The following is a 27,521-nucleotide window of genomic DNA, read 5'->3' as shown; positions in this document are numbered from 1 at the left end:
GTTTATTTGACAGAAACACACATTTCAAATCTGCATGTAGCAAATAAATGTGTGTTTTAATCCACCCATTAATATCCGTTCCTAGTAGATAACATTAGTCTACTTTTGATGACTCATTCTGGATTGATGAATTCTTGTCTTTATGTTTACTCTCAAGCTAACACACCACATTGTTTATGGAGACATGTAGTAAATAGTAAACAAACACTGAGTAAAGCTAGACGACCTGGAGGTATTTATTTGACTGAGAATGTGTTGAAATACTCTGGGTCCTCCTGAGGAGTAGGGGGGAGTTTCCTCAGGGCTCCCCCTGGATGGGCACCCTCTCCAGGGCCAGCTCTGTGTTGGCCAGGGGCACTCCTGTCAGGTGGGCTGAATAACTCTCTACAGTCATCACACGCCCACAGAGTGGGTGTATATTATAATGTATATACCCAATGGGTCTACAGTATAAGGTAAAAACCCAAATGGGTCTCCAGTATAATGCATATACCCAATTTACCTGTGTTAAATTCAATTGATTGGACATGATTTGGAAAGGCACACACCTGTCTGTATAAGGTACCACAGCTGACAGTGCATGTCAGAGCATAAACCAAGCCATGAGGTCGAAGGAATTGTTCGTAGAGCTCTGAGACAGGATTGTGTCGAGGCACATATCTGGGGAAGGGTACCAAAACATGTCTGCAGCATTGAAGGTCCCCAAGAACACAGTGGCCTCCATCATTCTTAAATTGAATAAGTTTGGAACCACCAGAACTCTTCCTAGAGCTGGCTGCCCGGCCAAACTGAGCAATCGGAGGAGAAGAGCCTTGGTCAGGGAAGTGACCAAGAACCCGATGGTCACTCTGACGTTCTCCAGAGTTTCTCTGTGGAGATGGGTGAACCGTCCAGAAGGACAACCATCTCTGTAGCACTCCACCAATCAGGCTTTTATGGTAGAGAGGCCAGACGGTCTGACGAAACCGAGATTGAACTCTTTGGCCTGAAGGCCAAGCATCACATCTGGAGGAAACCTGGCACCATCCCTACGGTGAAGCATGGTGGTGGCAGCATCATGCTGTGGGGATGTTTCTCAGCGGGCAGGGACTGGGAGACTAGGCAGGATCGAGGGAAAAATGAACGGAGCAAAGTACAGAGAGATCCTTGCAGTAGTTTATGTGTCGGGGGGCTAGGGTCAGTTTGTTATATCTGGAGTACTTCTCCTGTCTTATCAAATCAAATCAAATGTTTATTTGTCACATACATATGGTTAGCAGATGTTAATGCGAGTGTAGCGAAATGTTTGTGCTTCTAGTTCCGACAATGCAGTAATAACTAACGAGTAATCTAGCTAACAATTCCAAAACTACTACCTTATACACACAAGTGTAAAGGGATAAAGAATATGTACATAAAGATATATGAGTGATGGTACAGAGCGGCATAGGCAAGATGCAGTAGATGGTATCGAGTACAGTATATACATATGAGATGAGTATGTAAACAAAGTGGCATAGTTTAAAGTGGCTAGTGATACATGTATTACATAAAGATGCAGTAGATGATATAGAGTACAGTATATACGTATACATATGAGAAATAATGTAGGGTATGTAAACATTATATTAAGTAGCATTGTTTAAAGTGGCTAGTGATATATTTTACATCAATTCCCATCAATTCCCATTATTAAAGTGGCTTGAGTTGAGTCAGTGTGTTGGCAGCAGCCACTCAATGTTAGTGGTGGCTGTTTAACAGTCTGATGGCCTTGAGATAGAAGCTGTTTTTCAGTCTCTCGGTCCCAGCTTTGATGCACCTGTACTGACCTTGCCTTCTGGATGATAGCGGGGTGAACAGGCAGTGGCTCGGGTGGTTGTTGTCCTTGATGATCTTTATGGCCTTCCTGTGACATCGGGTGGTGTAGGTGTCCTGGAGGGCAGGTAGTTTGCCCCCGGTGATGCGTTGTGCAGACCTCACTACCCTCTGGAGAGCCTTATGGTTGTGGGCGGAGCAGTTGCCGCACCAGGCGGTGATACAGCCCAACAGGATGCTCTCGATTGTGCATCTGTAGAAGTTTGTGAGTGCTTTTGGTGACAAGCCGAATTTCTTCAGCCTCCTGAGGTTGAAGAGGCGCTGCTGTGTGGGCCAATTCAGTTTGTCTGTGATGTGTACGCAGAGGAACTTAAAACTTACTACCCTCTCCACTACTGTTCCATCCATGTGGGTAGGGGAGTGTTCCCTCTGCTGTTTCCTGAAGTCCACAATCATCTCCTTCGTTTTGTTGAGTGTGAGGTTATTTTCCTGACACCACACTCCGAGGGCCCTCACCTCCTCTCTGTAGGCCGTCTCGTCGTTGTTGGTAATCAAGCCTACCACTGTTGTGTCGTCCGCAAACTTGATGATTGAGTTGGAGGCGTGCGTGGCCACGCAGTCGTGGGTGAACAGGGAGTACTGGAAAGGGCTCAGAACGCACCCTTGTGGGGCCCCAGTGTTGAGGATCAGCGGGGTGGAGATGTTGTTACCTACCCTCACCACCTGGGGGCGGCCCGTCAGGAAGTCCAGTACCCAGTTGCACAGGGCGGGGTCGAGACCCAGGGTCTCAAGCTTGATGACGAGTTTGGAGGGTACTATGGTGTTAAATGCTGAGCTGTAGTCGATGAACAGCATTTTCACATAGGTATTCCTCTTGTCCAGATGGGTTAGGGCAGTGTGCAGTGTGGTTGAGATTGCATCGTCTGTGGACCTATTTGGGCGGTAAGCAAATTGGAGTGGGTCTAGGGTGTCAGGTAGGGTGGAGGTGATATGGTCCTTGACTAGTCTCTCAAAGCACTTCATGATGACCGAGGTGAGTGCTACGGGGCGGTAGTTGTATAGCTCAGTTACCTTAGCTTTCTTGGGAACAGGAACAATGGTGGCCCTCTTGAAGCATGTGGGAACAGCAGACTGGGATAGGGATCGATTGAATATGTCCGTAAACACACCATCCAGCTGGTCTGCGCATGCTCTGAGGAGGGCGGCTGGGGATGCCGTCTGGGCCTGCAGCCTTGCGAGGGTTAACACGTTTAAATGTTTTCGTCACGTCGGCTGCAGTGAAGGAGAGTCCGCATGTTTTGGTTGCGGGCCGTGTCAGTGGCACTTTATTGTCCTCAAAGCGGGCAAAAAAGTTACTTAATCTGCCTGGGAGCAAGGCATCCTGGTGTCCTGTGTGCATTTAAGTATGCTCTCTCTAATTCTCTCTTTCTCTCTTTCTTTCTCTCTCTCGGAGGACCTGAGCCCTAGGACCATGCCCCAGGACTACCTGGCATGATGACTCCTTGCTGTCCACAGTCCACCTGGCCGTGCTGCTGCTCCAGTTTCAACTGTTCTGCCTGCGGCTATGGAATCCTGACCTGTTCACCGGACGTGCTACCTGTCCCAGACCTATTATTTGACCATGCTGGTCATTTATGAACATTTTAACATCTTGGCCATGTTATGTTATAATCTCCACCCGGCACAGCCAGAAGAGGACTGGCCACCCCTCATAGCCTTGTTCCACTCTAGGTTTCTTCCTAGTTTTTGGCCTTTCTAGGGAGTTTTTCCTAGCCAACGTGCTTCAACACCTGTATTGCTTGCTGTTTGGGGTTTTAGGCTGGGTTTCTGTACAGCACTTTGATATATCAGCTGATGTACAAAGGGCTATATAAATACAATTGATTTGATTTGATTGGACCTCAGACAGGGGACCTCAGACTGGGGCGAAGGTTCACCTTCCAACAGGACAACGACCCAAACCACACTGCCAAGACAATGCAGGAGTGGCTTGAGGACAAGTCTCTGAATGCCCTTGAGTGGCCCAGCCAGAGCCCAGACTTGAAAACGATGTAACATTTCTGGAGAGATGAAAATAGCTGTGCAGCAACACTCCCCATCCAAACTGACAGAGCTTGAGAGGATCTGCAGAGAAGAATGGGATAAACTCTCCAAATACAGGTGTGTCAAGCTTGTCGCATCCTACCCAAGAAGACTCGAGGCAGTAATCGCTGCCAAAGGTGCTTCAACAAAGTACTGTGTAAAAGGTCTGAATACTCATGTAAATGTGATATTTCCGGGTTTATTAAATTATACACAAATTTCTGACAACCTGTTTTTGCTTTGTCATTGTGGGTTATTGTGTGTAGATTGATGAGGGAAAAAAAACATTTTATACATTTTAGAATAAGACTGTAATGTAACAAAATGTGGAAAAAATTAAGGGGTCTGAATACTTTCAGAATGCACTGTATGGTCAGTACCAAAACAAGTGATCTAATGATTCTGTCTTATCGCAGAAAAATCTGCAGAGCTGTTATCCCCCACATACTGAATAAAAATATAACCGCAACATGAGTCACAGTTCATATAAGAACATCAGTCAATTGAAATAAATTCATTAGGTCCTAATCTATGGATTTCACATGACTGGGAATACAGATATGCAACTGTTGGTCACATATACCTTAAAAAATGGGCCTCACAATGGGCCTCAGGATCTTGTCACAGTATTTCTGTGCATTCAAATTGCCATCGATAAAATGTAATTGTGTTCATTGTCCGTAGCTTATGCCATACCATAACCCCTCCGTCACCATGGGACACTGTTTAAAAAATATATATTATTAGAATAATATATATATATTTTTTACTAGGCAAGTCACTCTGTTCACAACGTTGACATCAGCAAACCACTTGCCCACAGGACGCCATACACGTGGTCTGTGGTCTGCAGGTGGACGTACGGCCAAATTCTCTAAAATGACTTTTGAGCTGGCTTATGAATATTGCATTCTCTGGCAACAGCTCTGCTGGACATTCCTGCAGTCAGCATGCCAATTGCACGCGCCCTCAAAACTTGAGTCATCTGTGGGCATTATGTTGTGATAAAACTGCACATTTTAGAGTGGCCTTTGATTGTCCCCAGCACAAAGTGCACCTGTGTAATGATCATGGTGTTTAATCAGCTTCTTGATATGCCACACCTGTCAGATGGATGGATTATCTTGGCAAAGGAGAAATGCTCACTAACAGGGATGTAAACAAATTTGTGCACAAAATTTGAGAGCAATAAGCTTTTTTTGTGGATGGAACATTTCTGGGATAACTAATTTCAGCTCATGAAACATGGGACCAACTGATGAGTTTATATTTTGTTCTGTGTATTTATAAAAAAAAAAATCTATGTAATTTTTTTTTTTACATGTTTTCATTTGCGTAATAATATAAGCTCTTCTATAAAGGAGTGTTACCTATAACAAGGGCTGGCAGTAGGAATTCAACATTTTAGTAAACTGATGTGGGATGCATACACTCATTCACTTACCCCCCCACTCATTCACTCGCTGAGTGATGACAGGATCGGTAATAATGTCCTCCTCCTCAGGACTCCCCTCCATCTGCATAGTGATCCCTGGGAGAGTTGTGCTCAGTATTATGGACAATACAGATGTTTCAGATAACTGCCTTTTATGAGACTTTGTGAAGCTTTCATTTGTAATCCAAAATATGTTATTACAGTGTTACTTTAGTATTAAGGGATTTAGATTTTAATTCTGTAGTTGTTCTACATTTTATAAATATTCAACACAGCTGTAATGTTCCAAAAGAGGAGGTTCAGTCTGTCATTTCCAAGCAGCTGGCTGATGGCTCCTTGATCAAAGAGGTCCTGGTTGATTGCTTCGTTGCCTAGGGATGCCATGGATCTCAGCAGCCTCACACAGTAACACATCTGAGACTTCTTACTGCCCTCCCTCCAGTGCCATGGAAACTATGGCCCTGTCCAATGTAGGCATATGTTTGGCAGAAGAGGCTGAATAAATTAAATCTCCCATCAATTAAACCAAGTAACCACGGAGATGTTCAATGAAATTCAGTCATCAAAAGTGGCCAAAAAAATGTCCTAGCTAGTCCCTTATTCCATAAACCAAAAGGAAGGAAATGGTGGCCATTAATTTGGGGTAGTCTATCTGCAACTTCACTCATACAAACCACTAATACAGCTCGACTGTATCCCAACTTCCAGATGTGTCTCCTCTCCTCACCTTGCTCGGCACACCACTACAACAGCAGCAGACGGCAGGTGTATCCCCTGACAGGTCATGTAGTCTTCCAGCATCAGTGGAGCCACGGTGGCCAGAGCGGCCAGAGCCCGCAGCTGCAGCGCCTCCTGCTGGACAGGGGTCCAGTTGCGTGACTGGCCCTCAGGGGAGCAGCTGTAGACTTCACCAGGTGCAGCAGGTTCAACACAGCCTTCTTTGAACAGCTAGCAGACACAAACATTATCTATGAAGTTATAGTTTATAACACATCGAAAACGCAATAGTCAGAAAGTATTAATAATTTGTTTGTACTTTGGAATGTTTTTCAGTCTATCAATAAAACACTAACGTAAAATAATGCAGCTAATTGACCCTTGAACTAACGGAAGTATAGACGACATGGAGCTCTGTGACTCATTCATACAGAAGCAGATCTTCTGTGCCCTCTGTGCCTTTAACACAAGGTTCCAGTTCGTATCTGTAAAACAAAACATAAATAGGATTGTAGGAAATGGAATTCGTCGAAAAAGAGCTCTTGACATTGACAGAGGTCGACTGTAAGTGACTGCTGATTGATTAGTCGTTCCTTCGAGAGCTACTAGCTACATTATCTTATGGATTAAAGACATATGACATACACGACAGAGGCTACCCTATTCCCTTTATAGTGCTCTACTTTTGACCAGAGCGGTGTAGTGTAATATTAAAGGAATAGGATGCCATTTGGGACGCATTCAGAAACCAATAAACATGTCCTTTTTAGCAATTCATGTTTGAATTGCGGTGGCTGCTGTTATTGTTATTTACCAGAGGAGCTGGAAAGCATCTGAAGAGTCTGCAAGACCTGGTGCAGCTGTTAGAGCACAACGAGCTGGCTGAGACTCTGGTCCTGTCCATGGACTTCCTGGAGAACCCGTCTACTGTCAAGCTCCAGGTCTTGCAGACTCTTTTTTTTTTTTACATGTTCGAGGACAAGTACATTAGAGTGTCTAGTTTGATAAACAGACGCCTCACAAGCCCTCAACTGGCAGCTTCATTAAATAGTACCAGCAAAACACCAGTCTCAACATGAACAGTGAAGAGGCAACTCCGGGATGCTGGCCTTCTCGGCAGAGTTCCTCTGTCCAGTGTCTGTGTTATTTTGACACTGGACAGAGAAACTCTGCCTAGAAGACCAGCATCCTCGGAGACGGCTCTTCACTGTTGACGTTGAGACTGGTGTTTTGCGGGTACTATTTAATGAAGCTGCCAGTTGAGAATTTGTGAGGCGTCTGTTTCTCAAACTAGACACTCTAATGTACTTGTCCTCTTGCTCAGTTGTGCACCGGGGCCTCCCACTCTTCTTTCTATTCTGGTTAGAGATAGTTTGAGCTGTTTTGTGAAGGGAGTAGTACACAGCGTTGTACGAGATATTCAGTTTCTTGGCAATTTCTTACATGGAATAGCCTTCATTTCTCAGGACAAGAATAGACTGACGAGTTTCAGAAGAAAGTTCTTTGTTTCTGGCCATTTTGAGCCTGTAATTGAACCCACAAATGCTGATGCTCCAGATACTCAACTAGACTAATGAAGGCCAGTTTTATTGCTTCTTTAATCAGTTTTCAGCAGTGCTAACATAATTGCAAAAGGGTTTCTAATGATAAATTAGCCTTTTAAAATGATCAAATTGGATTAGCTAACACAACGTGCCATTGAAACACAGGAGTGATGGTTGCTGATAATGTGCCTCTGTAAGCCTATGTAGATATTCCATAAAAAAACAGCCGTTTCCAGCTACAATAGTCATTTACAACATTACCAATGTCTACACTGTATTTTCTGATCAGTTTTATGTTATTTTAATGGACAATAAAATCTGTTTTTCTTTCAAAAACAAGGACATTTCTAAGTGACCCCACACTTTTGAAAGGTAGTGTACATGGAGGTAGAGTTAATTAATGTGACTATGCATAGCTAACAACAGAGAGTAGCAGCGCAGGGGGGGGGGGGGTGGTCAATGCAAATGTCAATGCAAATAGTCTGGGTAGCCATTTGATTACATGTTCAGGAGTCTTATGGCTTGGGGGTAGAAGCTGTTTAGAACCCTCTTGGACCTAGACTTGGCGCTCCGGTACCGCTTGCCGTGTGGTAGCAGAGAGAACAGTCTATGACTAGGGTGGCTGGAGTCTTTGACAATTTTCCGGGCCTTCCTCTGACATCGCCTGGTATAGAGGTCCTGGATGGGGCAGCTGTAGAACTTTTTGAGGATCTGAGGACCCATGCCAAATCTTTTCAGTCTCCTGAGGGGGAATAGGTTTTGTCGTGCCCTCTTCACGAGTGTCTTGGTGTGCTTGGACCATGTTAGTTTGTTGGTGATGTGGACACCAAGGAACTTGAAGCTCTCAACCTGCTCCACTACAGCCTCGATGAGAAAGGGGGCGTGCTCTGTCCTCATCATCGATGCAATTATTGATGAAGCCAATGACTGATGTGGTGTACTCCTCAATGCCATTGGATGAATCCCGGAACATATTCCAGTCTGTGCAAGCAAAACAATCCTGTAGCTTAGCATCTGCTTCATCCGACCACTTTTTTATTGCTCTAGTCACTCGTGCTTCCTGCTTTAATTTTTTGCTTATAAGCAGTAATCAGGAGGATAGAATTATGGTCTGATTTGGAGGACGAGGGAGAGTTTTGTACGTGTCTCTATGTGTGGAGTAAAGGTGGTCTAGAGTTTTTTCCCCTCTGGTTGCACATTTAACATGCTGATAGAAATGTAGTAAAACGTTTTAAGTTTCCCTGCATTAAAGTCCCCGGCCACTAGGAGCCCTGCCTCTGGCTGAATATTTTCTTGTTTGCTTATGGCAGAATACAGCTCATTGAGTGCAGTCTTAGTGCCAGCATCGGTCTTTGGTGGTATGTAGACAGCTACGAAAAATACAGATGAAGACTCTCTAGGTCGATGGTGTGGTCTATAGCTTATCATGAGATTCTTTACCTCAGGCGAGCAAAACCTTGAGATTTCTTTAGATATCTTTTCACCAGCTGTTGTTTACAAATATATATAGTCCGCCACCCCATGTCTTACCGGATGCTGCTGTTCTATAAATCTAACAATTTTTTCAGAATGGCACAAATTCCCCGATATCAGGGTACTCATGTCAACATGTTTGCTTTCAGAGCATATTTGATCCCAAATTATAAGGGGGAGAGATACCTCGGTGTCTCAGGCATCCATCGCTCATTGAATACATTAGTGTGATACAGCGTATAACCAGCCAGCTGTATGTTGATGATGTCGTCGTTCAGCTACGACTCCGTGAAGCATAAGACATTACAGTTTTTAATGTCCCGTTGGTAGTTTAATCTTCCTTGTAGGTTTTCCAATGATTGCACGTTAACTAGTAGAACAGAAGGCAGTAGGGGTTTATTCGATCGCCTACGAATTCTCCGAAGGCAGCACGCCCTCCGCCCTCTTTTTCTCCGTCTTCTCTTCACGGAAATGATGGGGATTTGGGCCTGTTCCCGGGAAAAAAAGCTTCTGCCAGTTTGTGGTGAGTAATCGCTGTTCTGATGTCCAATAGTTATTTTCGGTCATAAGAGACAGTAGCAGCAACATTATGTACAAAATAAGTAAAAAAATAAGTTCGAAGCAATGCAAAAAAATGAACAAAAAAACACAGTTGGTTAGGAGCACGAAAAAAGTCAGCCACCTTCTCTGGCGCCATGACACTATAGAATGACGTTGTAAGTAACAGCAAACTTTCCAGGACATAGACATGTCTTATATGGGCAGAAAGCTTAAACTCTTGTTAATCTAATTGCACTGGCTAATTTACAATAGCTATTACAGTGAAAAAATACCATGCTATTGATTGAGGAGAGTGCACAACAACAACAAAAAATCCATCACGGCAACTGATTTGATACATTCACCTCTGAAGGTAAATAATGTACTTGCATTCAGTAATCTTGCTCTGATTTGTCATCCTGAAGGTCCCAGAGATAAAATGTAGCATAGCTTTGTTTGATAAAATACATTTTTATGTTCAAATGTAGGAACTGGTTTCTACAGTTTGAACCCCTGCTGTCTCTGGCTCCACACCCACCCCACTATCTAGATGTGTGAAAGTTAATGTATAAACTAGTGATCCATCATGTGTGACATTCCTGGGAGTGTGTAAGCTAAAATGTTGTATTATTATATCATTTTTGTATGTTCTCTATAGTTATGTACCTTAAAATGTATCAATTGACCAATTTGGCACATTTGGGCAGACTTGATACAAAATATTGTGCAGCATTGCAATGCTTCATTGGATGAATCTGAAACTTTGCACATGCACTGCTTCCATCTAGTGGCCAAAATCGAATTGGAATCTAAACTCCTACATATAATGGGCTTTTTTAATTGCCTTTCAAAGATGATGGAACAAAAACAAAAATAAAAAGCACATGTTTTTTTCTTAGTATTATCTTTTACCAGATTTAATGTGTTATATTCTCCTACATTAATTTCACATTTCCACAAACTTCAAAGTGTTTCCTTTCAAATGGTATCAAGAAGTTTTTAACTTAGTTATTGAAGCCTCCGATGAGAGCATTTGTGAAAAATACCGCTTTACAGAGTTCGTCTTGTACCAGAGTTGTAAAGTACTTAAATAAAAATACTTAAAAGTACGACATGTCGTTTTTTTGTGGTATCTGTACTTTACTATTTATATTTATATATTTACATTAACTTTTACTTTTACTTCACTGCATTCCTAAATAAAATCATATACTTTTTACTCGATACATTTTCCCTGACACCCAAAAGTACTTGTTACATTTTGAATGCTTAGCCGGACAGGAAAATGGTCTAATTCACACACCAATTAATTGAACATCCCTGGTCATCCCTACTGCCTATTATCTATAGGATGTCATTGTAAATAAGAATGTGTTCTTAACTAACTTGCCTAGTTAAATAAAGGTTAAGTTTTAAAAAATCTGGTGGACTCACTAAACACAAATGCTTCATTTGTAAATTATGTCCTGAGTGTTGGAATGTGCCCCTAGCTATACTTAAATACATTTAAAAACAAGAAAGTGACGGCACGTCTGGTTTTCTTAATAAGGAGTTTTACATCATTTATACTTGTAATTTTACTTTGATACCTACGTATATTTTAGCAGTTACATTTACTTTTTGATACTTAAGTAATTTACTCAAGTGGTTTTTTTACAGGGTTACTTTCACTTTTACTTGAGTCATTTTCTATTCATGTATCTTTACTTTTATTCAAGTATGACAACTGGGTACTTTTTCCACCACTGTGTACAACTCATGGTTTTCAGGTAGTTGCCATTAAAAACATTGCAAATACCTGGAAGAATTATAACTACTTTCAACGCTTCTCACAAAAACACCTACTTATGTGGATGTGTTGGCATCCGAACATAACTCAATGCGACTGACACACCGAAGTACGCATGTATACGTTACTATGGTTATCACCCCCCTACTACGGCAAGCAGGAGATAGCAAACAGTTCAAACTCGAAACGCATACTTTCCCCGTTGTGACACACCGGAAGTAGGTTTTGGTGTCAGTTTAGCCACAGTTTCTATCTTTGGCTTCGCCTTCATTTCCTACTTAGAATAACAACAACAACAAAGACAAATTGATAACAAATAGTTCTTCAAATCGTCTCAAACAAAGGAATAGACTCTGAATCGGAGAGATAGAGCACAGCCAGCTATGCTGACAGATGCAGGTTAGCGCGCTATTTCCATACTCTTGACGGTATTGTCTGACAGCTCAGCTTTTGAGCTAACGCTAGCCAGCGTAACAGCTAGCCAGCGGCACATTTGCATATCCACATTGCTGTTAGTTTTGGGAAGCTGAGTATTGTCAATCTATTATTACTTAATAATTAATGAGAGGTCATGTGTTATGACATGTTTTATCTAGGCTGTGACATGGTCACATTCAGTGATATGATATGTGGTCAATTGACAGATTATACAGTGAATGCTTCAGGTGCTCGGCGTGCCAAGAAGAGGACAGCAATGGAGTCATCATCTGGGGATGGTCAGTCGTCCCTTCGCTCCTCCGGTAGACAGGTCAACGTCAGAATGAAGCGCTGCAATAATCCTCCACCTGGACAGGTATATGTGCACCCTACTATTAGACAAAACAGACTTCATACAGTTGCTTTGGGACAAACCAGAGCTGGCAGATCAAGTATTGTACCTGAGCTAGGCACAATACTAGATCTGTCGGCTCTGGCTAGTTTGGGACTGTGTGGTGTAGTGAGACCACCTTTTTTCAGGCATTCTCATTCACTTTACCCATTGCCATCCAGTCAGCTTTATTAATTAAGAGCCTCCTGCCTTTTACCAATCTCTCTGCTTTCAGTAATGAACATATTTTCCTTGATATTGAAGTCTGTCTGTTATTGGATTCCAGACTAAAAGAAAAGCCACTGACACAGAGGAAGAAGAGGACCAATCTGAGAAGAAGTACAGAAAGTGTGAAAAGGCTGGATGCTCGGCCACATACCCAGTGTGCTTTGCTAGTGCCTCTGAAAGGTATCATCAAATATTTTTTATAATTTAACCAACATAGACAACAGCCTGGTATTTCAAATGGGAACAAATTAGTCATAGTGGGCAGAACAAGCAAGGAGGTGGTTAGAGCCAAGCACGAGCTAGCGAGATCCTATTGGCGCTTTCTAGTCACATTTGCATATTTCCGTTATGGAACACCTACTCTGAAGTGCTCGTGTGCAATAACTCAATTTGCCTTTGCACTCCTTCTAAACAATGCAGTTTTTTAAAGCTTTGGCAAAGGGTAAAGTCTACAAAACTTAGTCCACTCTGTTTGTAACAGATTGTAGTTTTGGGAACAAAAAACTGTATTGAGATCAAATGTTTCATCGATGAGTAAGTTATCAGAATGTCGGCTAAAATCCATCCACTGCTAGCCATTTGGCTTTCTCTCACTACCATATTTGGTATTGAGTGGAAACGCCAACTGGATAATTCACATTTATACATCTGGTGAAATATCTATCTCATTGTTCTATCTGGTATCATCTCCTGTTTATACTTCACTGGTGGTTTCCAGAGAGAGTCATTGGCAGCTGTGTCCGAAATCTGTCTTGCCTACTACTTACTAAAACTACATACTGTGTACTAATTGTACTACGTACTATTTAGAATGTACTGTTTAATACAAATTAATGCAGTAAGCAACTAATATCAACATACTAATCTATACTGAGGATGCGTCATCTGATGCACAATTGCGTTGATTCCCGCCGCTCGTTCATTTTGGTACAACGCGTCACCTTCTCTGATTATCAGCTGTTGTCAAACACACACACATGCGTCTGGAAAGACACATTTTGTTCCCCCCTCAATAAGTGTACAGTGAATTGTACTAGATGAAAAGCCAAAAGGAGTAGGATATCCTGTTATTTAAAGCATAGTAAGTTTTAGAAATGTCCTATACGTTCTATTTTCGTATGCCTACTAGTTAGAACGCAAGTATGGGAGTTCTGCCACTGTCTTACATCAAAATAGTGTGACGGTTCTGCCCTGCACTGATCAGTTGAGGTACAAGTGTCCCGTATGAGTGATGCCACCTGTTGGAACACAATGGAGAGAAAGTACGACATCACATTCAGTGTGTTGAGTACTTGCTGACAGGTTTCTGACTGCTCTCCGTCTTTCTTTCAGGTGCGCCAAAAACGGCTACACTTCTCGGTGGTACCATTTGTCCTGCGGGGAGCACTTTTGCAACGAGTGTTTTGATCACTACTATAGAAGGTTAACAGTCTAATTAAAAAAAATAACGTTGTCATTTTGTCAAACATGTCATCATGGACACCTGTTCTCTGTTGATCTGAATGTATTGACTATATCTTTCCTTGGTTTATCAGTCACAAAGATGGCTATGAGACATATGCATCCTGGAAGAGGGTTTGGACTGGCAATGGGAAGAGTGAGCCCAGTCTGAAAGCTTTCATGGCAGATCAACAGCTTCCATACTGGGTGAGAGCAACACAGCTGCCTTTCAACCCCGAAATGTCCAGCTAACTGGCATAGTATTCAGGTCAATGCAGCCACTCTCCATCAAGTGAGTAATTCAAACACATTCACTCCATTGTGATTGGTTTCCAGGTCCAATGCACTAAGCCAGACTGTGGGAAATGGCGTCAGCTAACCAAGGAGATCCAGCTCACTGCCTCACTAGCAGCCACGTATCGCTGTGGCATGAAGTTCAACAATGTCAAGGTAAACAGGAAGTAGCAGGAGGAAGAGACAACAACATAATCAACAATAACTTGATTGACATTTCATGATAGTGCCATAATATCACGTGTTTACATCTACAGACCGAAGGGCCAGACCAGTGCTCTCTGCCAGAAGATTTGGTGAGTGACTGTCTTTAAAAATTACCTTCTGTGTTCCTTCATTTTCAGTCAACAATTTAAAGTATCACTGCAGCCTTGTCCTTATTCGGAACCTTGTTGTGTTCCACAGAGAGTGGCGGAGGTGATCGACAGCTGGTGGCATTCCATGTTGATCCTGCCCCCGTTATTTAAGGACAGCCCGGCCAACCCTTTCCTCACAGCCTACTATCCCGACTGTGTGGGCATGAGCCCCTCAGGATCCACCAGCAACCACTCTCATGCTGAGTTGAGGGCAGAGCACTGCAGAGCCATCCCACCACAGAGTAAGTCCATCGGGGGCGGGAGAGAATCCACATCTCAACTCTGTTGCTCTACTTCACAGAGAAGGGAGTGTGACCCAGAGCTAAGGAACCAGTAAATCGGCAAGTAGTTAATATCCATAATAAAATGGGTGGTTCGAGTCCGGAATGCTGATTGGCTGACAGCCGTGGTATATCAGACCGTATAGCACCAGGTTTGATAAAACATGTATTTGTACTGACCTAATTACATTGGTAACCAGTTTATAATAGCAATAAGGCACCTCAGGGGTTTGTGGTATATGGCCAATATAACATGGCTAAGGGGTGTGTCCAGGCACTCTGTGATGCGTTGTGTCTAGAACAGCCTTTAGCCGTTGTATAATTGACCATATACCACACCCCCTCATGCCTTATTGCTTAAGTCTAGGCTTCTTTTCTTTCTATTATCTTAACTAGTCTGTTGAACCACCAGTCACTCGTGGTCAGTAAATGCATGTTCTCTAACTCATACTTTGTGTTCAGTTCCAGGGCTGTGTCCATACTTCCAGCCTTTTTACCAGCCCAACGAGTGTGGGAAGGCCTTGTGTGTGCGACCGGACATGATGGAGCTGGATGAGCTCTATGAGTTTCCAGAGTTTTCCCGTGACCCCACCATGTACCTGGCCCTGCGTAACCTTATCCTGGCCTCCTGGCACAGAGGCTGTAAGGTAGCCAGACAGATAAGTCCTACGCTGTTTAAATTAGACGCTTTTTGGAAGCGTCATAGTAATAGTAGTAATAATAATAATAATATATATTTTTATAGTTTACAAACAAGAATCTCAAAGTTGCTTTGAAAACAAAAAGAAATGTAGAGATCTGTCAGTTCATGAATTAATGGTCTTTCACAGCTTCAGAGGCAGTTTGAAAGGACAGTCAGTAGCTTGAGCGGAGGGAGCGTCGATGATAGACAGGCAGGGAGAAGTGTCAGTCAGATACTGGTAGACAGGCCTAGAGCTCTACATCAGACACGCCGTCTCCTCTTCCTCCGTAGGTAGGCTGGATCATCCACTAGCATCCACCTGGTTTGTGTGGAGTACTTTTCTCTTTCCACATGTTATTTCACATAACCCAGCCATCTAGTCACATACCTATATTTGACGAGAGACTAATAGAATAGTGAGGAAAAAATTACATGACCTAGGAGAAATTACATTTATTTTCTATCAATTAAACACAACAGGGCCTGGTGGTAATGATTAAACACGTCCCTTCCTCTCATGTCTAGGAGGTGCTGACACCCCAGAACTGTGCTCCCCACATCATTGTGAGAGGGCTGGTACGTGTGCGTTGTGTACAGGAAATGGACAGGGTGCTTCTCTTCATGACCAGGAAGGGTCTGATCAACACTGGGGTTCTATCAGTCAAACAGCCCCTGCTTCCCGAGCGCTACCACAACGTGAGTGTGTCTAATTTTCTACCATCAACTTTGTCCAGTTATGTTCTGCAGCTCATACATAATTTTTGTTGGTCTTTGCAGAAGAACGTGATTGTGATTGGAGCCGGGGCATCGGGGCTGGCTGCTGCGCGGCAACTGCAAAACTTTGGCATGCAGGTATTATTTTAAGGTTTAAAATGTACAACTACTTCAAGTGTTCATTTTTCTTTTTGATGTTTTGACCATACCCAGTTAGCACATAACGTTCTGAGAACCTTATGTTTCTTAGAGCTTGGTGAGAGCGTGGTTGTCCTATGGTCATTCCCAGAACTTCCTACAATGTTCTGGGAATGGTGCAGGATACCCAGCTAGCACGTAACATTCTGAGAACCATATGTTCCTAACAGGCTGACTACACCGCTCGCATCGCAAAATATATTTAGGAATCTATGTTATTCAATTATTGCACCCACACTGCTTGCGCGAGCCAACGAGCGTCTGCGTTGCCAAGAGCTAAAATAGAAATCAGTTCTATTTCTGACGCAGATCGCGCTGCAAGTCCTGCCTCTCCCATCTCCTCATTGGTTTATTAAAGCAGGTACCCACGTGCCATCTCCTCATTGGTTATACCAACGTGGGTGACTGAAAGATGAACGAGGTCAGTGGCAGTAATGCACCTAATTTATGAAAGTTGCCAATCGTAATATAAAGTCAAGAGAAGAAAAAGCCTGGAAGGAAGAGAGATGACTAGAAACGATTCAGTTGACCGTTTTATGTGTGGATTAATTTCTGGAGTAGAGGACCATGTGCATTTCAGGTAAAATAACAACTCAATGTTTATATTCCAGGACAAATTAGCTAGCAACAGCAAGCTAGCTAAATAGGACAAATTAGCTAGCAAGTGCAAGCTAAATTGCCATAAATGTTTAATGCTTTTCGACCTGTCCCCAAATTAATATAATTGGTTCAGAGTTTGTTTTGATATTTTAACCTGCGTGTTGTGATCGCGTTTCGTGTGGGGGGACAAAATAAATGTATGCACGATGGCGCACGTGCGCAGCCTGTTTGGGTTCCATGTTAGGTGGGAATTTCAGTACTTCAGCATAACGTTTTCTACAGGTTTCCTATTTAAAGTAATTTTCTCAGAAAACTTTCCATAAAAACCACAAGATGACATTAGTAACGTTCAAAGAACGTTCTGAGAACGTTATTTAAAAATATATACATTCTGTTCTCAGCCTCAACAAAACTCTATCTTCTGTCTTAAGTGTGTTCAGGTGAGTCCACTAATTGGCCACACCTGATATTAATGAGTGCTTGTTTCCTGACTAGATTCAAATTAACAGCTTTGTATGAGTTAAAAAAAAACATGGTATGCTAGCTCCATCCTGGTGGCACAGAGGACTAATTCCATGGATAGACAACAGAAGATCATACATTTGAATCTCACTCCTACATTTTTTTTTGCATAATTAATGCCTAAGCAAATTAATTTCCATGTGTCCTATCTGCTTGGAGTTCAAAAAGTGAACCCAAACTAAGCTAGCAGTGTCGTTAAAAGTCTTATTGAACATGTTCTCAGAACGTTGTTTAATTACCTTCAAATAACCTATAATTTTTGTTCTCAGAACCTCCCTGAAACCTCTAAAAATGTATGTTCCCCGAACAGTTGATATTTTTTACTTACATTCTCAGAACATTTAAAAAAATGTTCAGTTTTACCCGTCAGGAAACGTAGGAGTTCATTCCCAGAACCTATGGAAATCAATAACATACGTTTCCACAACTTCCAAGGAAACAAATGTGCTAGCTGGGTGTCCTAATTTTAGGTTAATTCAGATATGGAACCTACTCCTATAATAACCCATAAGATGTTCTTGGTCTGAAATGAGGTACACATAATATTGTTCACAACATATTGAATGAATAACTGCTGATGAGTTCTGTGGCTGTGCCTTCTTTGTGAACTTTAACCTCCAAGTGTTTGATCCAATCACAGGTGGTGATGCTCGAGGCGAGTGAGCGGATTGGAGGGCGGGTGTGGGACGATACATCGCTGGGCGGCGTCACTGTGGGTCGGGGGGCTCAGATTGTGAACGGCTGTGTGAACAACCCAATTGCACTAATGAGTGAGCAGGTGAGAGAGTCTTTGTAACAACACTGACACACACTACTGGCACTCAGTCATTCACTCACAAACCGTACCTTGAAAACAGGATTTTTCAATGTCAACATTTCTAATCATTCACCCACAGTTCAACCAAAGAACTTTGTATTTTTTATGCTGCTGCCTCATTTCATTTAGTATTGTGTAACTGCAAATAGATGCCTCAGAAGTCTTTCGGGTCCTACAAGTATTCACATACTCAGTTGCTTCTCTTGTATGTAGCTCAGCATTAATATGCACAAGCTGGGGGAGAGGTGTGACCTGTTCCAGGAGGGAGGGAGTGCCACAGACCCGGCCATCGATAAGCGCATGGACTTCCACTTTAACGCCATCCTGGATGTGGTGTCAGAATGGAGGAAAGACAAGTCTCAGAACCAGGACACTCCTCTGGGAGGTACAACACATTTGTGGTCACTCCTAGGGTTGCGAAATCTGGTAACTTTCCCCAAAATTCCAAGGTTTTACAGAAATAGCGGTAAAGCCTGGTGTATATACTACATTACTTTCAAAATCCTAACATCGCTTAACCTCTCACATTAAACAACCACCTTTCCTGTAGTGATGTGGCACAGAGAGGGGTCACACACTAAATGCTGTGGCACAGACAGGGGTCACACACTAAATGCTGTGGCACAGACAGGGGTCACACTAAACGCTGTGGCACAGACAGGGGTCACACACTAAATGGTGTGGCACAGACAGGGGTCATACACTAAATGGTGTGGCACAGACAGGGGTCATACACTAAATGGTGTGGCACAGACAGGGGTCATACACAAAATGGTGTGGCACAGACAGGGGTCACACACTAAATGGTGTGGCACAGACAGGGGTCACACACTAAATGGTGTGGCACAGACAGGGGTCATACACTAAATGGTGTGGCACAGACAGGGGTCACACACTAAATGGTGTGGCAAAGACAGGGGTCACACACTAAATGGTGTGGCACAGACAGGGGTCACACACTAAATGGTGTGGCACGGACAGGGGTCACACACTAAACGCTGTGGCACAGACAGGGGTCACACACTAAATGGTGTGGCACAGACAGGGGTCACACACTAAATGGTGTGGCACGGACAGGGGTCACACACTAAACGCTGTGGCACAGACAGGGGTCATACACTAAATGGTGTGGCACAGACAGGGGTCACACACTAAATGGTGTGGCACAGACAGGGGTCACACTAAACGCTGTGGCACAGACAGGGGTCACACACTAAATGGTGTGGCACAGACAGGGGTCACACACTAAATGGTGTGGCACGGACAGGGGTCACACACTAAACGCTGTGGCACAGACAGGGGTCATACACTAAATGGTGTGGCACGGACAGGGGTCACACACTAAACGCTGTGGCACAGACAGGGGTCATACACTAAATGGTGTGGCACAGACATGGGGTCACAGTAAATGGTGTGGCACAGACAGGAGTCACACTAAACGCTGTAGCACAGACAGGGGTCACAGTAAATGGTGTGGCACAGACAGGGGTCACATACGGACAGGGGTCACACACTAAACGCTGTGGCACAGACAGGGGTCACACACTAAATGGTGTGGCACGGACAGGAGTCACACACTAAATGGTGTGGCACAGACAGGGGTCACACACTAAATGGTGTGGCACGGACGGGAGTCACACACTAAATGGTGTGGCACAGACATGGGGATTTTGTCTCCGATCTCAACTTGTCTGGGAAATAAATATGGGGCAAAATCGTGTAGCATAAACCCGGCTTTTAGAATAATCACAGAATTTATATTTATTTACTCCTGATTCCAGAAATATTCCAACCAGGATTTCTGGAAGACTTGGGAATTTCGGGACAGGTATCGTAATTTTGCAACCCTAGTCACTCAATGATGTGCTTATATATGAAGTACAAAGTAGTGATAGACATTTGGTCAGTTTCTAGTTTCTGTCATTTTACAATGTTCACTTCCAGAGAAAATCCAGGAGGTCTACAAGACATTCCTTCAGGAGTCTGGGGTCCAGTTCAGCCAGCTGGAGGAAAAAGTGCTTCAGTTCCACCTCAGCAACCTGGAATATGCCTGTGGAAGCACACTGGACCAGGTCTGAGGATGAGATCAATCCCTACCCTGTCTCTTGTGACAGTCCATGAAGTGACCGTAGGAGAGTTATGACAACATAGTCAGGGGTCAAAGTTCTCCGTTACAGCAACAGATTTCCATCATATGGATTCTGGAGAAGTTTTTTTATTTTTTTTATTTTCCCCGATCAGTGAAGATGCTCAATCAAATCTGGTTTGGAGATGACATAGAACAGACATGCTTGTCTCTATTAGGCTATGAAATATATTCCCAAATAAATGTATTCTCAAGTATTTTATTTTCTGTTACACTGTTTGTATTCAACTGACCTGCATGATTGTGGATGACACTCCGATGTTCAGACGAAGGGAATTAAATAGTCTGTCATGCACACCACAGCAGCGCTCCACTCCGACAGCGGCGTCTAGTCTACTGTAGCTGCTTGTAAAGTCATTCAAAGACTATGCTAAACATTTTTTTTGCCATTTTAATGTTATTAAAACAAAATCAGACAACCCCATAGTAGAATATTTGACCTATTTGCCAAGTCGGCTTGTTGTGTTTTATAAATATTCCTCTCGAGGCTCATACAAGAGCCAATGCAGTCGTGGGAAAACACTTTTGAAAGCAGTTTTGACCTTTGCTAAAAGAAGAGTGGGATCCCAGTTTTCCATTGCTACCACGGTTATTTCTATACTCCTTCAATTGCGCGTGGCGGAGTTTTACAAATGCAGTTTTTACAACCAGAGTTTCAAGAATGGTTTAGGTGCAACTGAGCTCTTAAAATGGGCAATGTTGCCTTCGAAGGGCAGTGACATACTCTGTAATAGAAAAAAAAAAGTGAAGTGAATACTAATGAATAAGGATGTATTTATAATAAATGAATAATAACAATCAGGATGTGGTGTTCTCTGGGGTAAATGCAGATGGACCAACCCCATGCTTCAGCCTAGGTATAATTTATAGCCACTATGCTATCAGTTGGGCTACAGGTGCTAATGCTTATTCCTGATAGCATACCTGATAATATAGACCATGCATAGGCTATATGAATGATCCAATATGTTCAAATAATTTTAATATCATTTTTACCAATAGTTATTGGGCCCATTTTTGGAAGTGGAAATTATATTTTAGATGGTGTCAGTGTCATTTTATTTTCATGCTTTTTTGAGTAGAATGTTTAAAAAAAAAAATGTAAGTCACTAGAACTGAGCTTCTCAGTCCTTGTGATAAACATTATCCCGTTGAGGACCCGGGACCCCCTAAGCAAGGGTACATGTACAAAATGATTATCTTTCCTGAAAGCATGATGGTTATGACGTTCTTACATGAAAGTGGAGGTTAACTTGTCCCCAGACAATCCATCTGAGATCGTCTTAACTTTCAGTCATGGGATATTTTGTTGTTGCTTTAACCCCTGAATTTAGTCTGTGTGTGTGTGTGTGTGTGTGTGTGTGTGTGTGTGTGTGTGTGTGTGTGTGTGTGTGTGTGTGTGCGTGCGTGTGTGTGTGTGTGTGTGTGTGTGTGTGTGTGTGCGCGTGTGTGTTCGCAGGTGTCGGCTCGATCCTGGGACCACAATGAGTTCTTCGCTCAGTTCTCAGGAGACCATACACTGCTGACAGAGGGCTATTCGTCTGTGCTTAACAAACTGGCTGAGGGCCTCGACATCCGCATCAAGAGCCCGGTGAGCCATCAAATACTATGTCCCAATTATCTCTCCTTCCTCGCAAAGTGTGCACTTGTCTACTTCCCTTCACTGATTTGAAATGAAATGACTGGTATGAGAAATATGCTGGGAACTCCTACTAGCCAATGCCTTAAGCAATTCAATGCTTTTTAGATGTGTGAACAAGTGCACACTTAGTGTGCGTCCCAAATAATATCTCCTTATGTTCCTTTCGTTGCCCATTCTCCTCTCATCTTGGTTGTAGTATATAGTTAGATACAAGTGAGAGGTTTCTCAAATTTGTTTTTGTACTCAAGCATTTCGAGCAATGCCTCACAATCACAGTACACTTGTTTCATTGTAGGTTCAAGCTATCGATTACTCAGGGGATATAGTCAAAGTTACCTCATCCAATGGGACTCAGTGGACAGCACAGAAAGTAAGGACTCGTGTTTATTTACAGAGTAACGATGCATGTTAAAGTACAGTTGTCTTCCCTGACACTCCACTCTTAACTGTAGTTTTGGGAACAATTATTTTGTCTTTTTTTTTAGGTTCTGGTGACAGTCCCATTGACTTTACTCCAGAAGAATATCATTCAATTCAACCCTCCTCTTCCTGAGAGAAAGCTGAAAGCCATCCACAGTCTTGGAGCAGGTCTCATTGAAAAGGTAAGGGTTTAGAGCTGCGACACGGTCTGGGCGATGTAAATGAAACTGGTTCACCCTGTCACCAGAAACTGTCTTGATAATCTGGAGGTGAAAGAAACACACACCTGTTTAGGTGAGGTGCTGGCTAGCGGAGTAGAACACCTGTTTAGGTGAGGTGCTGGCTAGCGGAGTAGAACAACTGTTTAGGCGAGGTGCTGGCTAGCGGAGGAGTAGAACACCTGTTTAGGTGAGGTGCTGGCTAGCTGAGTAGAACACCTGTATAGGCGAGGTGCTGGCTAGCTGAGTAGAACACCTGTATAGGCGAGGTGCTGGCTAGCTGAGTAGAACACCTGTATAGGCGAGGTGCTGGCTAGCGGAGTAGAACACCTGTTTAGGCGAGGTGCTGGCTAGCAGAGTAGAACACCTGTTTAGGCGAGGTGCTGGCTAGCGGAGTAGAACACCTGTTTAGGCGAGGTGCTGGCTAGCGGAGTAGAACACCTGTTTATTAGAGGTGCTGGCTAGCGGAGTAGAACACCTGTTTATTAGAGGTGCTGGCTAGCGGAGTAGAACGCCTGTTTATTAGAGGTGCTGGCTAGCGGAGTAGAACGCCTGTTTATTAGAGGTGCTGGCTAGCGGAGTAGAACCCCTGTTTATTAGAGGTGCTGGCTAGCGGAGTAGAACGCCTGTTTATTAGAGGTGCTGGCTAGCGGAGTAGAACACCTGTTTATTAGAGGTGCTAGCTAGCGGAGTAGAACACCTGTTTATTAGAGGTGCTGGCTAGCGGAGTAGAACACCTGTTTATTAGAGGTGCTAGCTAGCAGAGTAGAACACCTGTTTATTAGAGGTGCTGGCTAGTGGAGTAGAACACCTGTTTATTAGAGGTGCTAGCTAGCGGAGTAGAACACCTGTTTATTAGAGGTGCTGGCTAGCGGAGTAGAACACCTGTTTATTAGAGGTGCTGGCTAGCGGAGTAGAACACCTGTTTATTAGAGGTGCTAGCTAGCGGAGTAGAACACCTGTTTATTAGAGGTGCTGGCTAGCGGAGTAGAACACCTGTTTATTAGAGGTGCTGGCTAGTGGAGTAGAACACCTGTTTATTAGAGGTGCTGGCTAGTGGAGTAGAACACCTGTTTATTAGAGGTGCTGGCTAGTGGAGTAGAACACCTGTTTATTAGAGGTGCTGGCTAGTGGAGTAGAACACCTGTTTATTAGAGGTGCTGGCTAGTGGAGTAGAACACCTGTTTATTAGAGGTGCTGGCTAGCGGAGTAGAACACCTGTTTATTAGAGGTGCTGGCTAGTGGAGTAGAACACCTGTTTATTAGAGGTGCTGGCTAGCGGAGTAGAACACCTGTTTATTAGAGGTGCTGGCTAGTGGAGTAGAACACCTGTTTATTAGAGGTGCTGGCTAGTGGAGTAGAACACCTGTTTATTAGAGGTGCTGGCTAGCGGAGTAAAACACCTGTTTATTGGAGGTGCTGGCTAGTGGAGTAGAACACCTGTTTATTAGAGGTGCTGGCTAGCGGAGTAGAACACCTGTTTATTAGAGGTGCTGGCTAGTGGAGTAGAACACCTGTTTATTAGAGGTGCTGGCTAGTGGAGTAGAACACCTGTTTATTAGAGGTGCTGGCTAGTGGAGTAGAACACCTGTTTATTAGAGGTGCTGGCTAGCGGAGTAGAATGCCTGTTTATTAGAGGTGCTGGCTAGTGGAGTAGAACACCTGTTTATTAGAGGTGCTGGCTAGCGGAGTAGAACACCTGTTTATTAGAGGTGCTGGCTAGTGGAGTAGAACACCTGTTTATTAGAGGTGCTGGCTAGCGGAGTAGAACACCTGTTTATTAGAGGTGCTGGCTAGTGGAGTAGAACACCTGTTTATTAGAGGTGCTGGCTAGTGGAGTAGAACACCTGTTTATTAGAGGTGCTGGCTAGCGGAGTAGAACACCTGTTTATTAGAGGTGCTGGCTAGTGGAGTAGAACACCTGTTTATTAGAGGTGCTGGCTAGCGGAGTAGAACACCTGTTTATTAGAGGTGCTGGCTAGTGGAGTAGAACACCTGTTTATTAGAGGTGCTGGCTAGTGGAGTAGAACACCTGTTTATTAGAGGTGCTGGCTAGTGGAGTAGAACACTTGAAAACAGAAAAGGAGACCCTCACTCTCTCGGAGCTCAGATGCAATAATTTAATAACCTAATAACCAACAGACAAGTTGTCTTCATCAGAAACTGTCTTAACACACATTCCTACTCTCAGGTTGCTCTGCAGTTCCCGTTTCGCTTCTGGGACGGAAAGATCCAAGGAGCAGATTACTTTGGCCACATTCCACCCAGTCCTGACAAGAGAGGGATGTTTGGTGTGTTCTATGACATGGATCCACAGGTGAGATTCCACCAATCATCTTTGTACTCTAGCTAAACTTACTTAACTACTATGTAAACATCTGTTATTTCAAAGGAGAGAAATGCTGCTATGTAGACATTAGAGACAGCTGAGGTTTTTGCAGCATGTTCGTTGAAGTGAACCTGTTGAATTGTGGACAGGAATGTATGCTGAATATGTAAAAAAAAAAGGTTTCCTACCAGAGAAAAAGACGTGTTCCTGTCTTGGCCCATTCCGCAGGGAAAAAGGAGTGTTCTGATGTCCGTCATCAGTGGTGAAGCTGTGCCTTCTATCAGGGACATGGAGGACAAAGATGTCGCTGATCAGTGCATGAAGGTGCTGCGTGAACTCTTCAAAGAGCAGGTATTAGAACAACTGTCTACTACTTTGAAGAGAGAACCACACATTACATTAGGACTGCTACAAGTGACATTTTTAAGGTATACAAAATAAATGTCAAATAAATAAATAATGTTGTACCTGTATCTTTACGTATTTTTCCCCTGTAGGAGGTCCCCGATCCGGTGAATTACTTTGTGACTCGGTGGAGCAGAGACATGTGGTCTCAGATGTCATACAGCTTCGTGAAGACAGGGGGCAGCGGGGAGGCCTATGACATCATTGCTGAAGATGTGCAAGGAAAGGTGTTCTTTGCTGGGGAGGTAAGACCTTGACCCCATTTTATCATCGTACACCAGTGGAGGCTGCTGAGGGGAGGACGGCTCATGATAATGTCCGGAACGGAGCAAATGGAATGGCATCAAACACCTGGAAACCATGGAAACCATGTGTGTTTGATGTATTTGATACCATTCCACTAATTCCGCTCCAGCCATTACCACGAGCCTGTCCTCCCCAATTAAGGTGCCACCAGCCTCCTGTATCTTATACCAATGTATTACTACAGGCCTTCACTTGAAAGAGAACATCCATGAGAAGCATCTCAGAGTAGGACTGCTGATTTAGGACCTGTTTTGCCTTTTAGATCACAAGGAATCAGATGACATGCACAGATGAGACCTGATCCTAGATCAGTACTCCTACTCTGAGACGCTTGATAGATACGGCGCCTGATTTAACATTTTGTTTTTCTCCTGTCTTTCTATCTTCAGGCGACCAACAGGCACTTTCCTCAGACGGTAACAGGAGCCTATTTGAGTGGCGTCCGAGAAGCAAGTAAAATAGCTGCTTTGTAACTCCTTCCCTTTTGAGCAGTCACACGATACCAGCATAAAGACATCGACGTTGTACAGCGCAAAGCATTCGTTCCCCAAGTTGCTCCTCTTTAAGTGGTGTCTTCTTCTTGTGTGTACAGTACCTCGTGTGAGCAGAGATGGCTATAAGGCTGTTTGAAATGTTATGGTTAAGTTCTTCTGTTTATTATGAGAGGAAATATGACGCATCTTGTGGGTTTAGTTGGAGATCACTATAATTCAGGATCAGCAGCACACGTATGCTCCTAAACAATTCATTTTGATGTACAAATGGTTAAATGGTATTTGCATTCAATATGGATCTTCGCCATTTGTTTGTCAATATCACACATCATTAATGGCTTTTAAAAAAAATAAAAAAAGATATATGTTTTATAGTCAGATACACCAGCTAGGTGCAGTGAAATGTGTTGTTTTTACAGGATCAGCCATAGTAGTACGTCGCCGGAGCAAATTAGGATTAAGTGCCTTGCTCAAGGGCACATCGACAGATTTTTCACCTTGTCGACTTGGGTATCGGAAACAGCAGCCTTTCGGTTACTGGCCCAACGCTCTAACCGCTAGGCGCTCTAACCGCTAGGCGCTCTAACCGCTAGGCGCTCTAACCGCTAGGCTACCTACTGTCCTTTTAATGTTCCAGTGTGTGTGTGGGGATGATGAGCGGCTTAACTGTCCAAGGACTAATATTATTTTAGTTGAGACGTTATGTAAATGAGTACTTCTGCATTAGTGTTTTTTTGGGGGGGTTTTGTAATGATGAATTAATTCATTATAATTCACGTTTTCATAAACTGGGCCAAAATAAAAAACACCAAATAAGGATGGGTCATTTGGCTTTAATCAGAGTGACTGGTTAGTTAGTGTAGCCTTCAATTGGGTATTAGTTGTACCTGCATTGTTTTTAGCAAGAAAAGTTGAAAACATTTGACAGTTCTCTCTCTCTTGCCAGGTTATTGAGGCTTTAGTTGGCTACCATACTTATCATGTTCCTCTGTCTATATTCTGACACCATGTTCGAACATGACATTTATTAAACATGTGTAGCTTAATAAATGAACCAAACTAACTACATTATGACTGACTCACTTAATTGAGACTTAATGACTGCACTGATTTGTCACTAGCTGCGTAGTGCACTGCACACTACAGGGGTGCATTCATTAGTCAGAGTCCGTTGCAAAACGTTTAGTCTTTTGCAAAAATGTTTTGCAACGGAAACCATTAACCATTTACTGTACGAAGCAAACGGT

The 27,521-nt window shown here is 43.3% G+C and overlaps 1 protein-coding gene across 1 annotated transcript; it reads left to right on the top strand.

The window, feature by feature from the left end:
* Positions 1-11,613: 11,613 nt before the first annotated feature.
* On the top strand, positions 11,614-27,337 carry kdm1b (lysine demethylase 1B). The gene is made up of 21 exons (XM_021572706.3): positions 11,614-11,773; positions 12,019-12,167; positions 12,469-12,590; positions 13,743-13,832; positions 13,946-14,057; positions 14,187-14,300; positions 14,402-14,440; positions 14,550-14,742; positions 15,244-15,428; positions 15,989-16,159; positions 16,241-16,315; positions 18,138-18,275; positions 18,528-18,699; positions 20,259-20,386; positions 21,920-22,051; positions 22,398-22,472; positions 22,588-22,704; positions 24,932-25,057; positions 25,298-25,420; positions 25,567-25,719; positions 26,170-27,337. The coding sequence occupies exons 1-21, from the start codon at positions 11,758-11,760 to the stop codon at positions 26,251-26,253; spliced, it is 2,514 nt and encodes an 837-aa protein (XP_021428381.2). The 5' UTR covers positions 11,614-11,757; the 3' UTR covers positions 26,254-27,337.
* Positions 27,338-27,521: the final 184 nt, after the last annotated feature.

Source organism: Oncorhynchus mykiss, chromosome 18, assembly GCF_057628025.1.
Source record: "Oncorhynchus mykiss isolate SJ-2025 chromosome 18, ASM5762802v1, whole genome shotgun sequence".
In the NCBI taxonomy this organism is placed as follows: domain Eukaryota; kingdom Metazoa; phylum Chordata; class Actinopteri; order Salmoniformes; family Salmonidae; genus Oncorhynchus; species Oncorhynchus mykiss.
This window is presented reverse-complemented; position numbering and strand designations above follow the sequence as displayed.

Excerpts from the sequence above, each read along its gene's own strand:
- kdm1b (XM_021572706.3), top strand. Across the intron at positions 14,743-15,243 it reads CAGAGCCATCCCACCACAGA|TTCCAGGGCTGTGTCCATAC; the intron begins GTAAGTCCATCG and ends CTTTGTGTTCAG. Across the intron at positions 18,276-18,527 it reads TTGCACTAATGAGTGAGCAG|CTCAGCATTAATATGCACAA; the intron begins GTGAGAGAGTCT and ends TCTTGTATGTAG.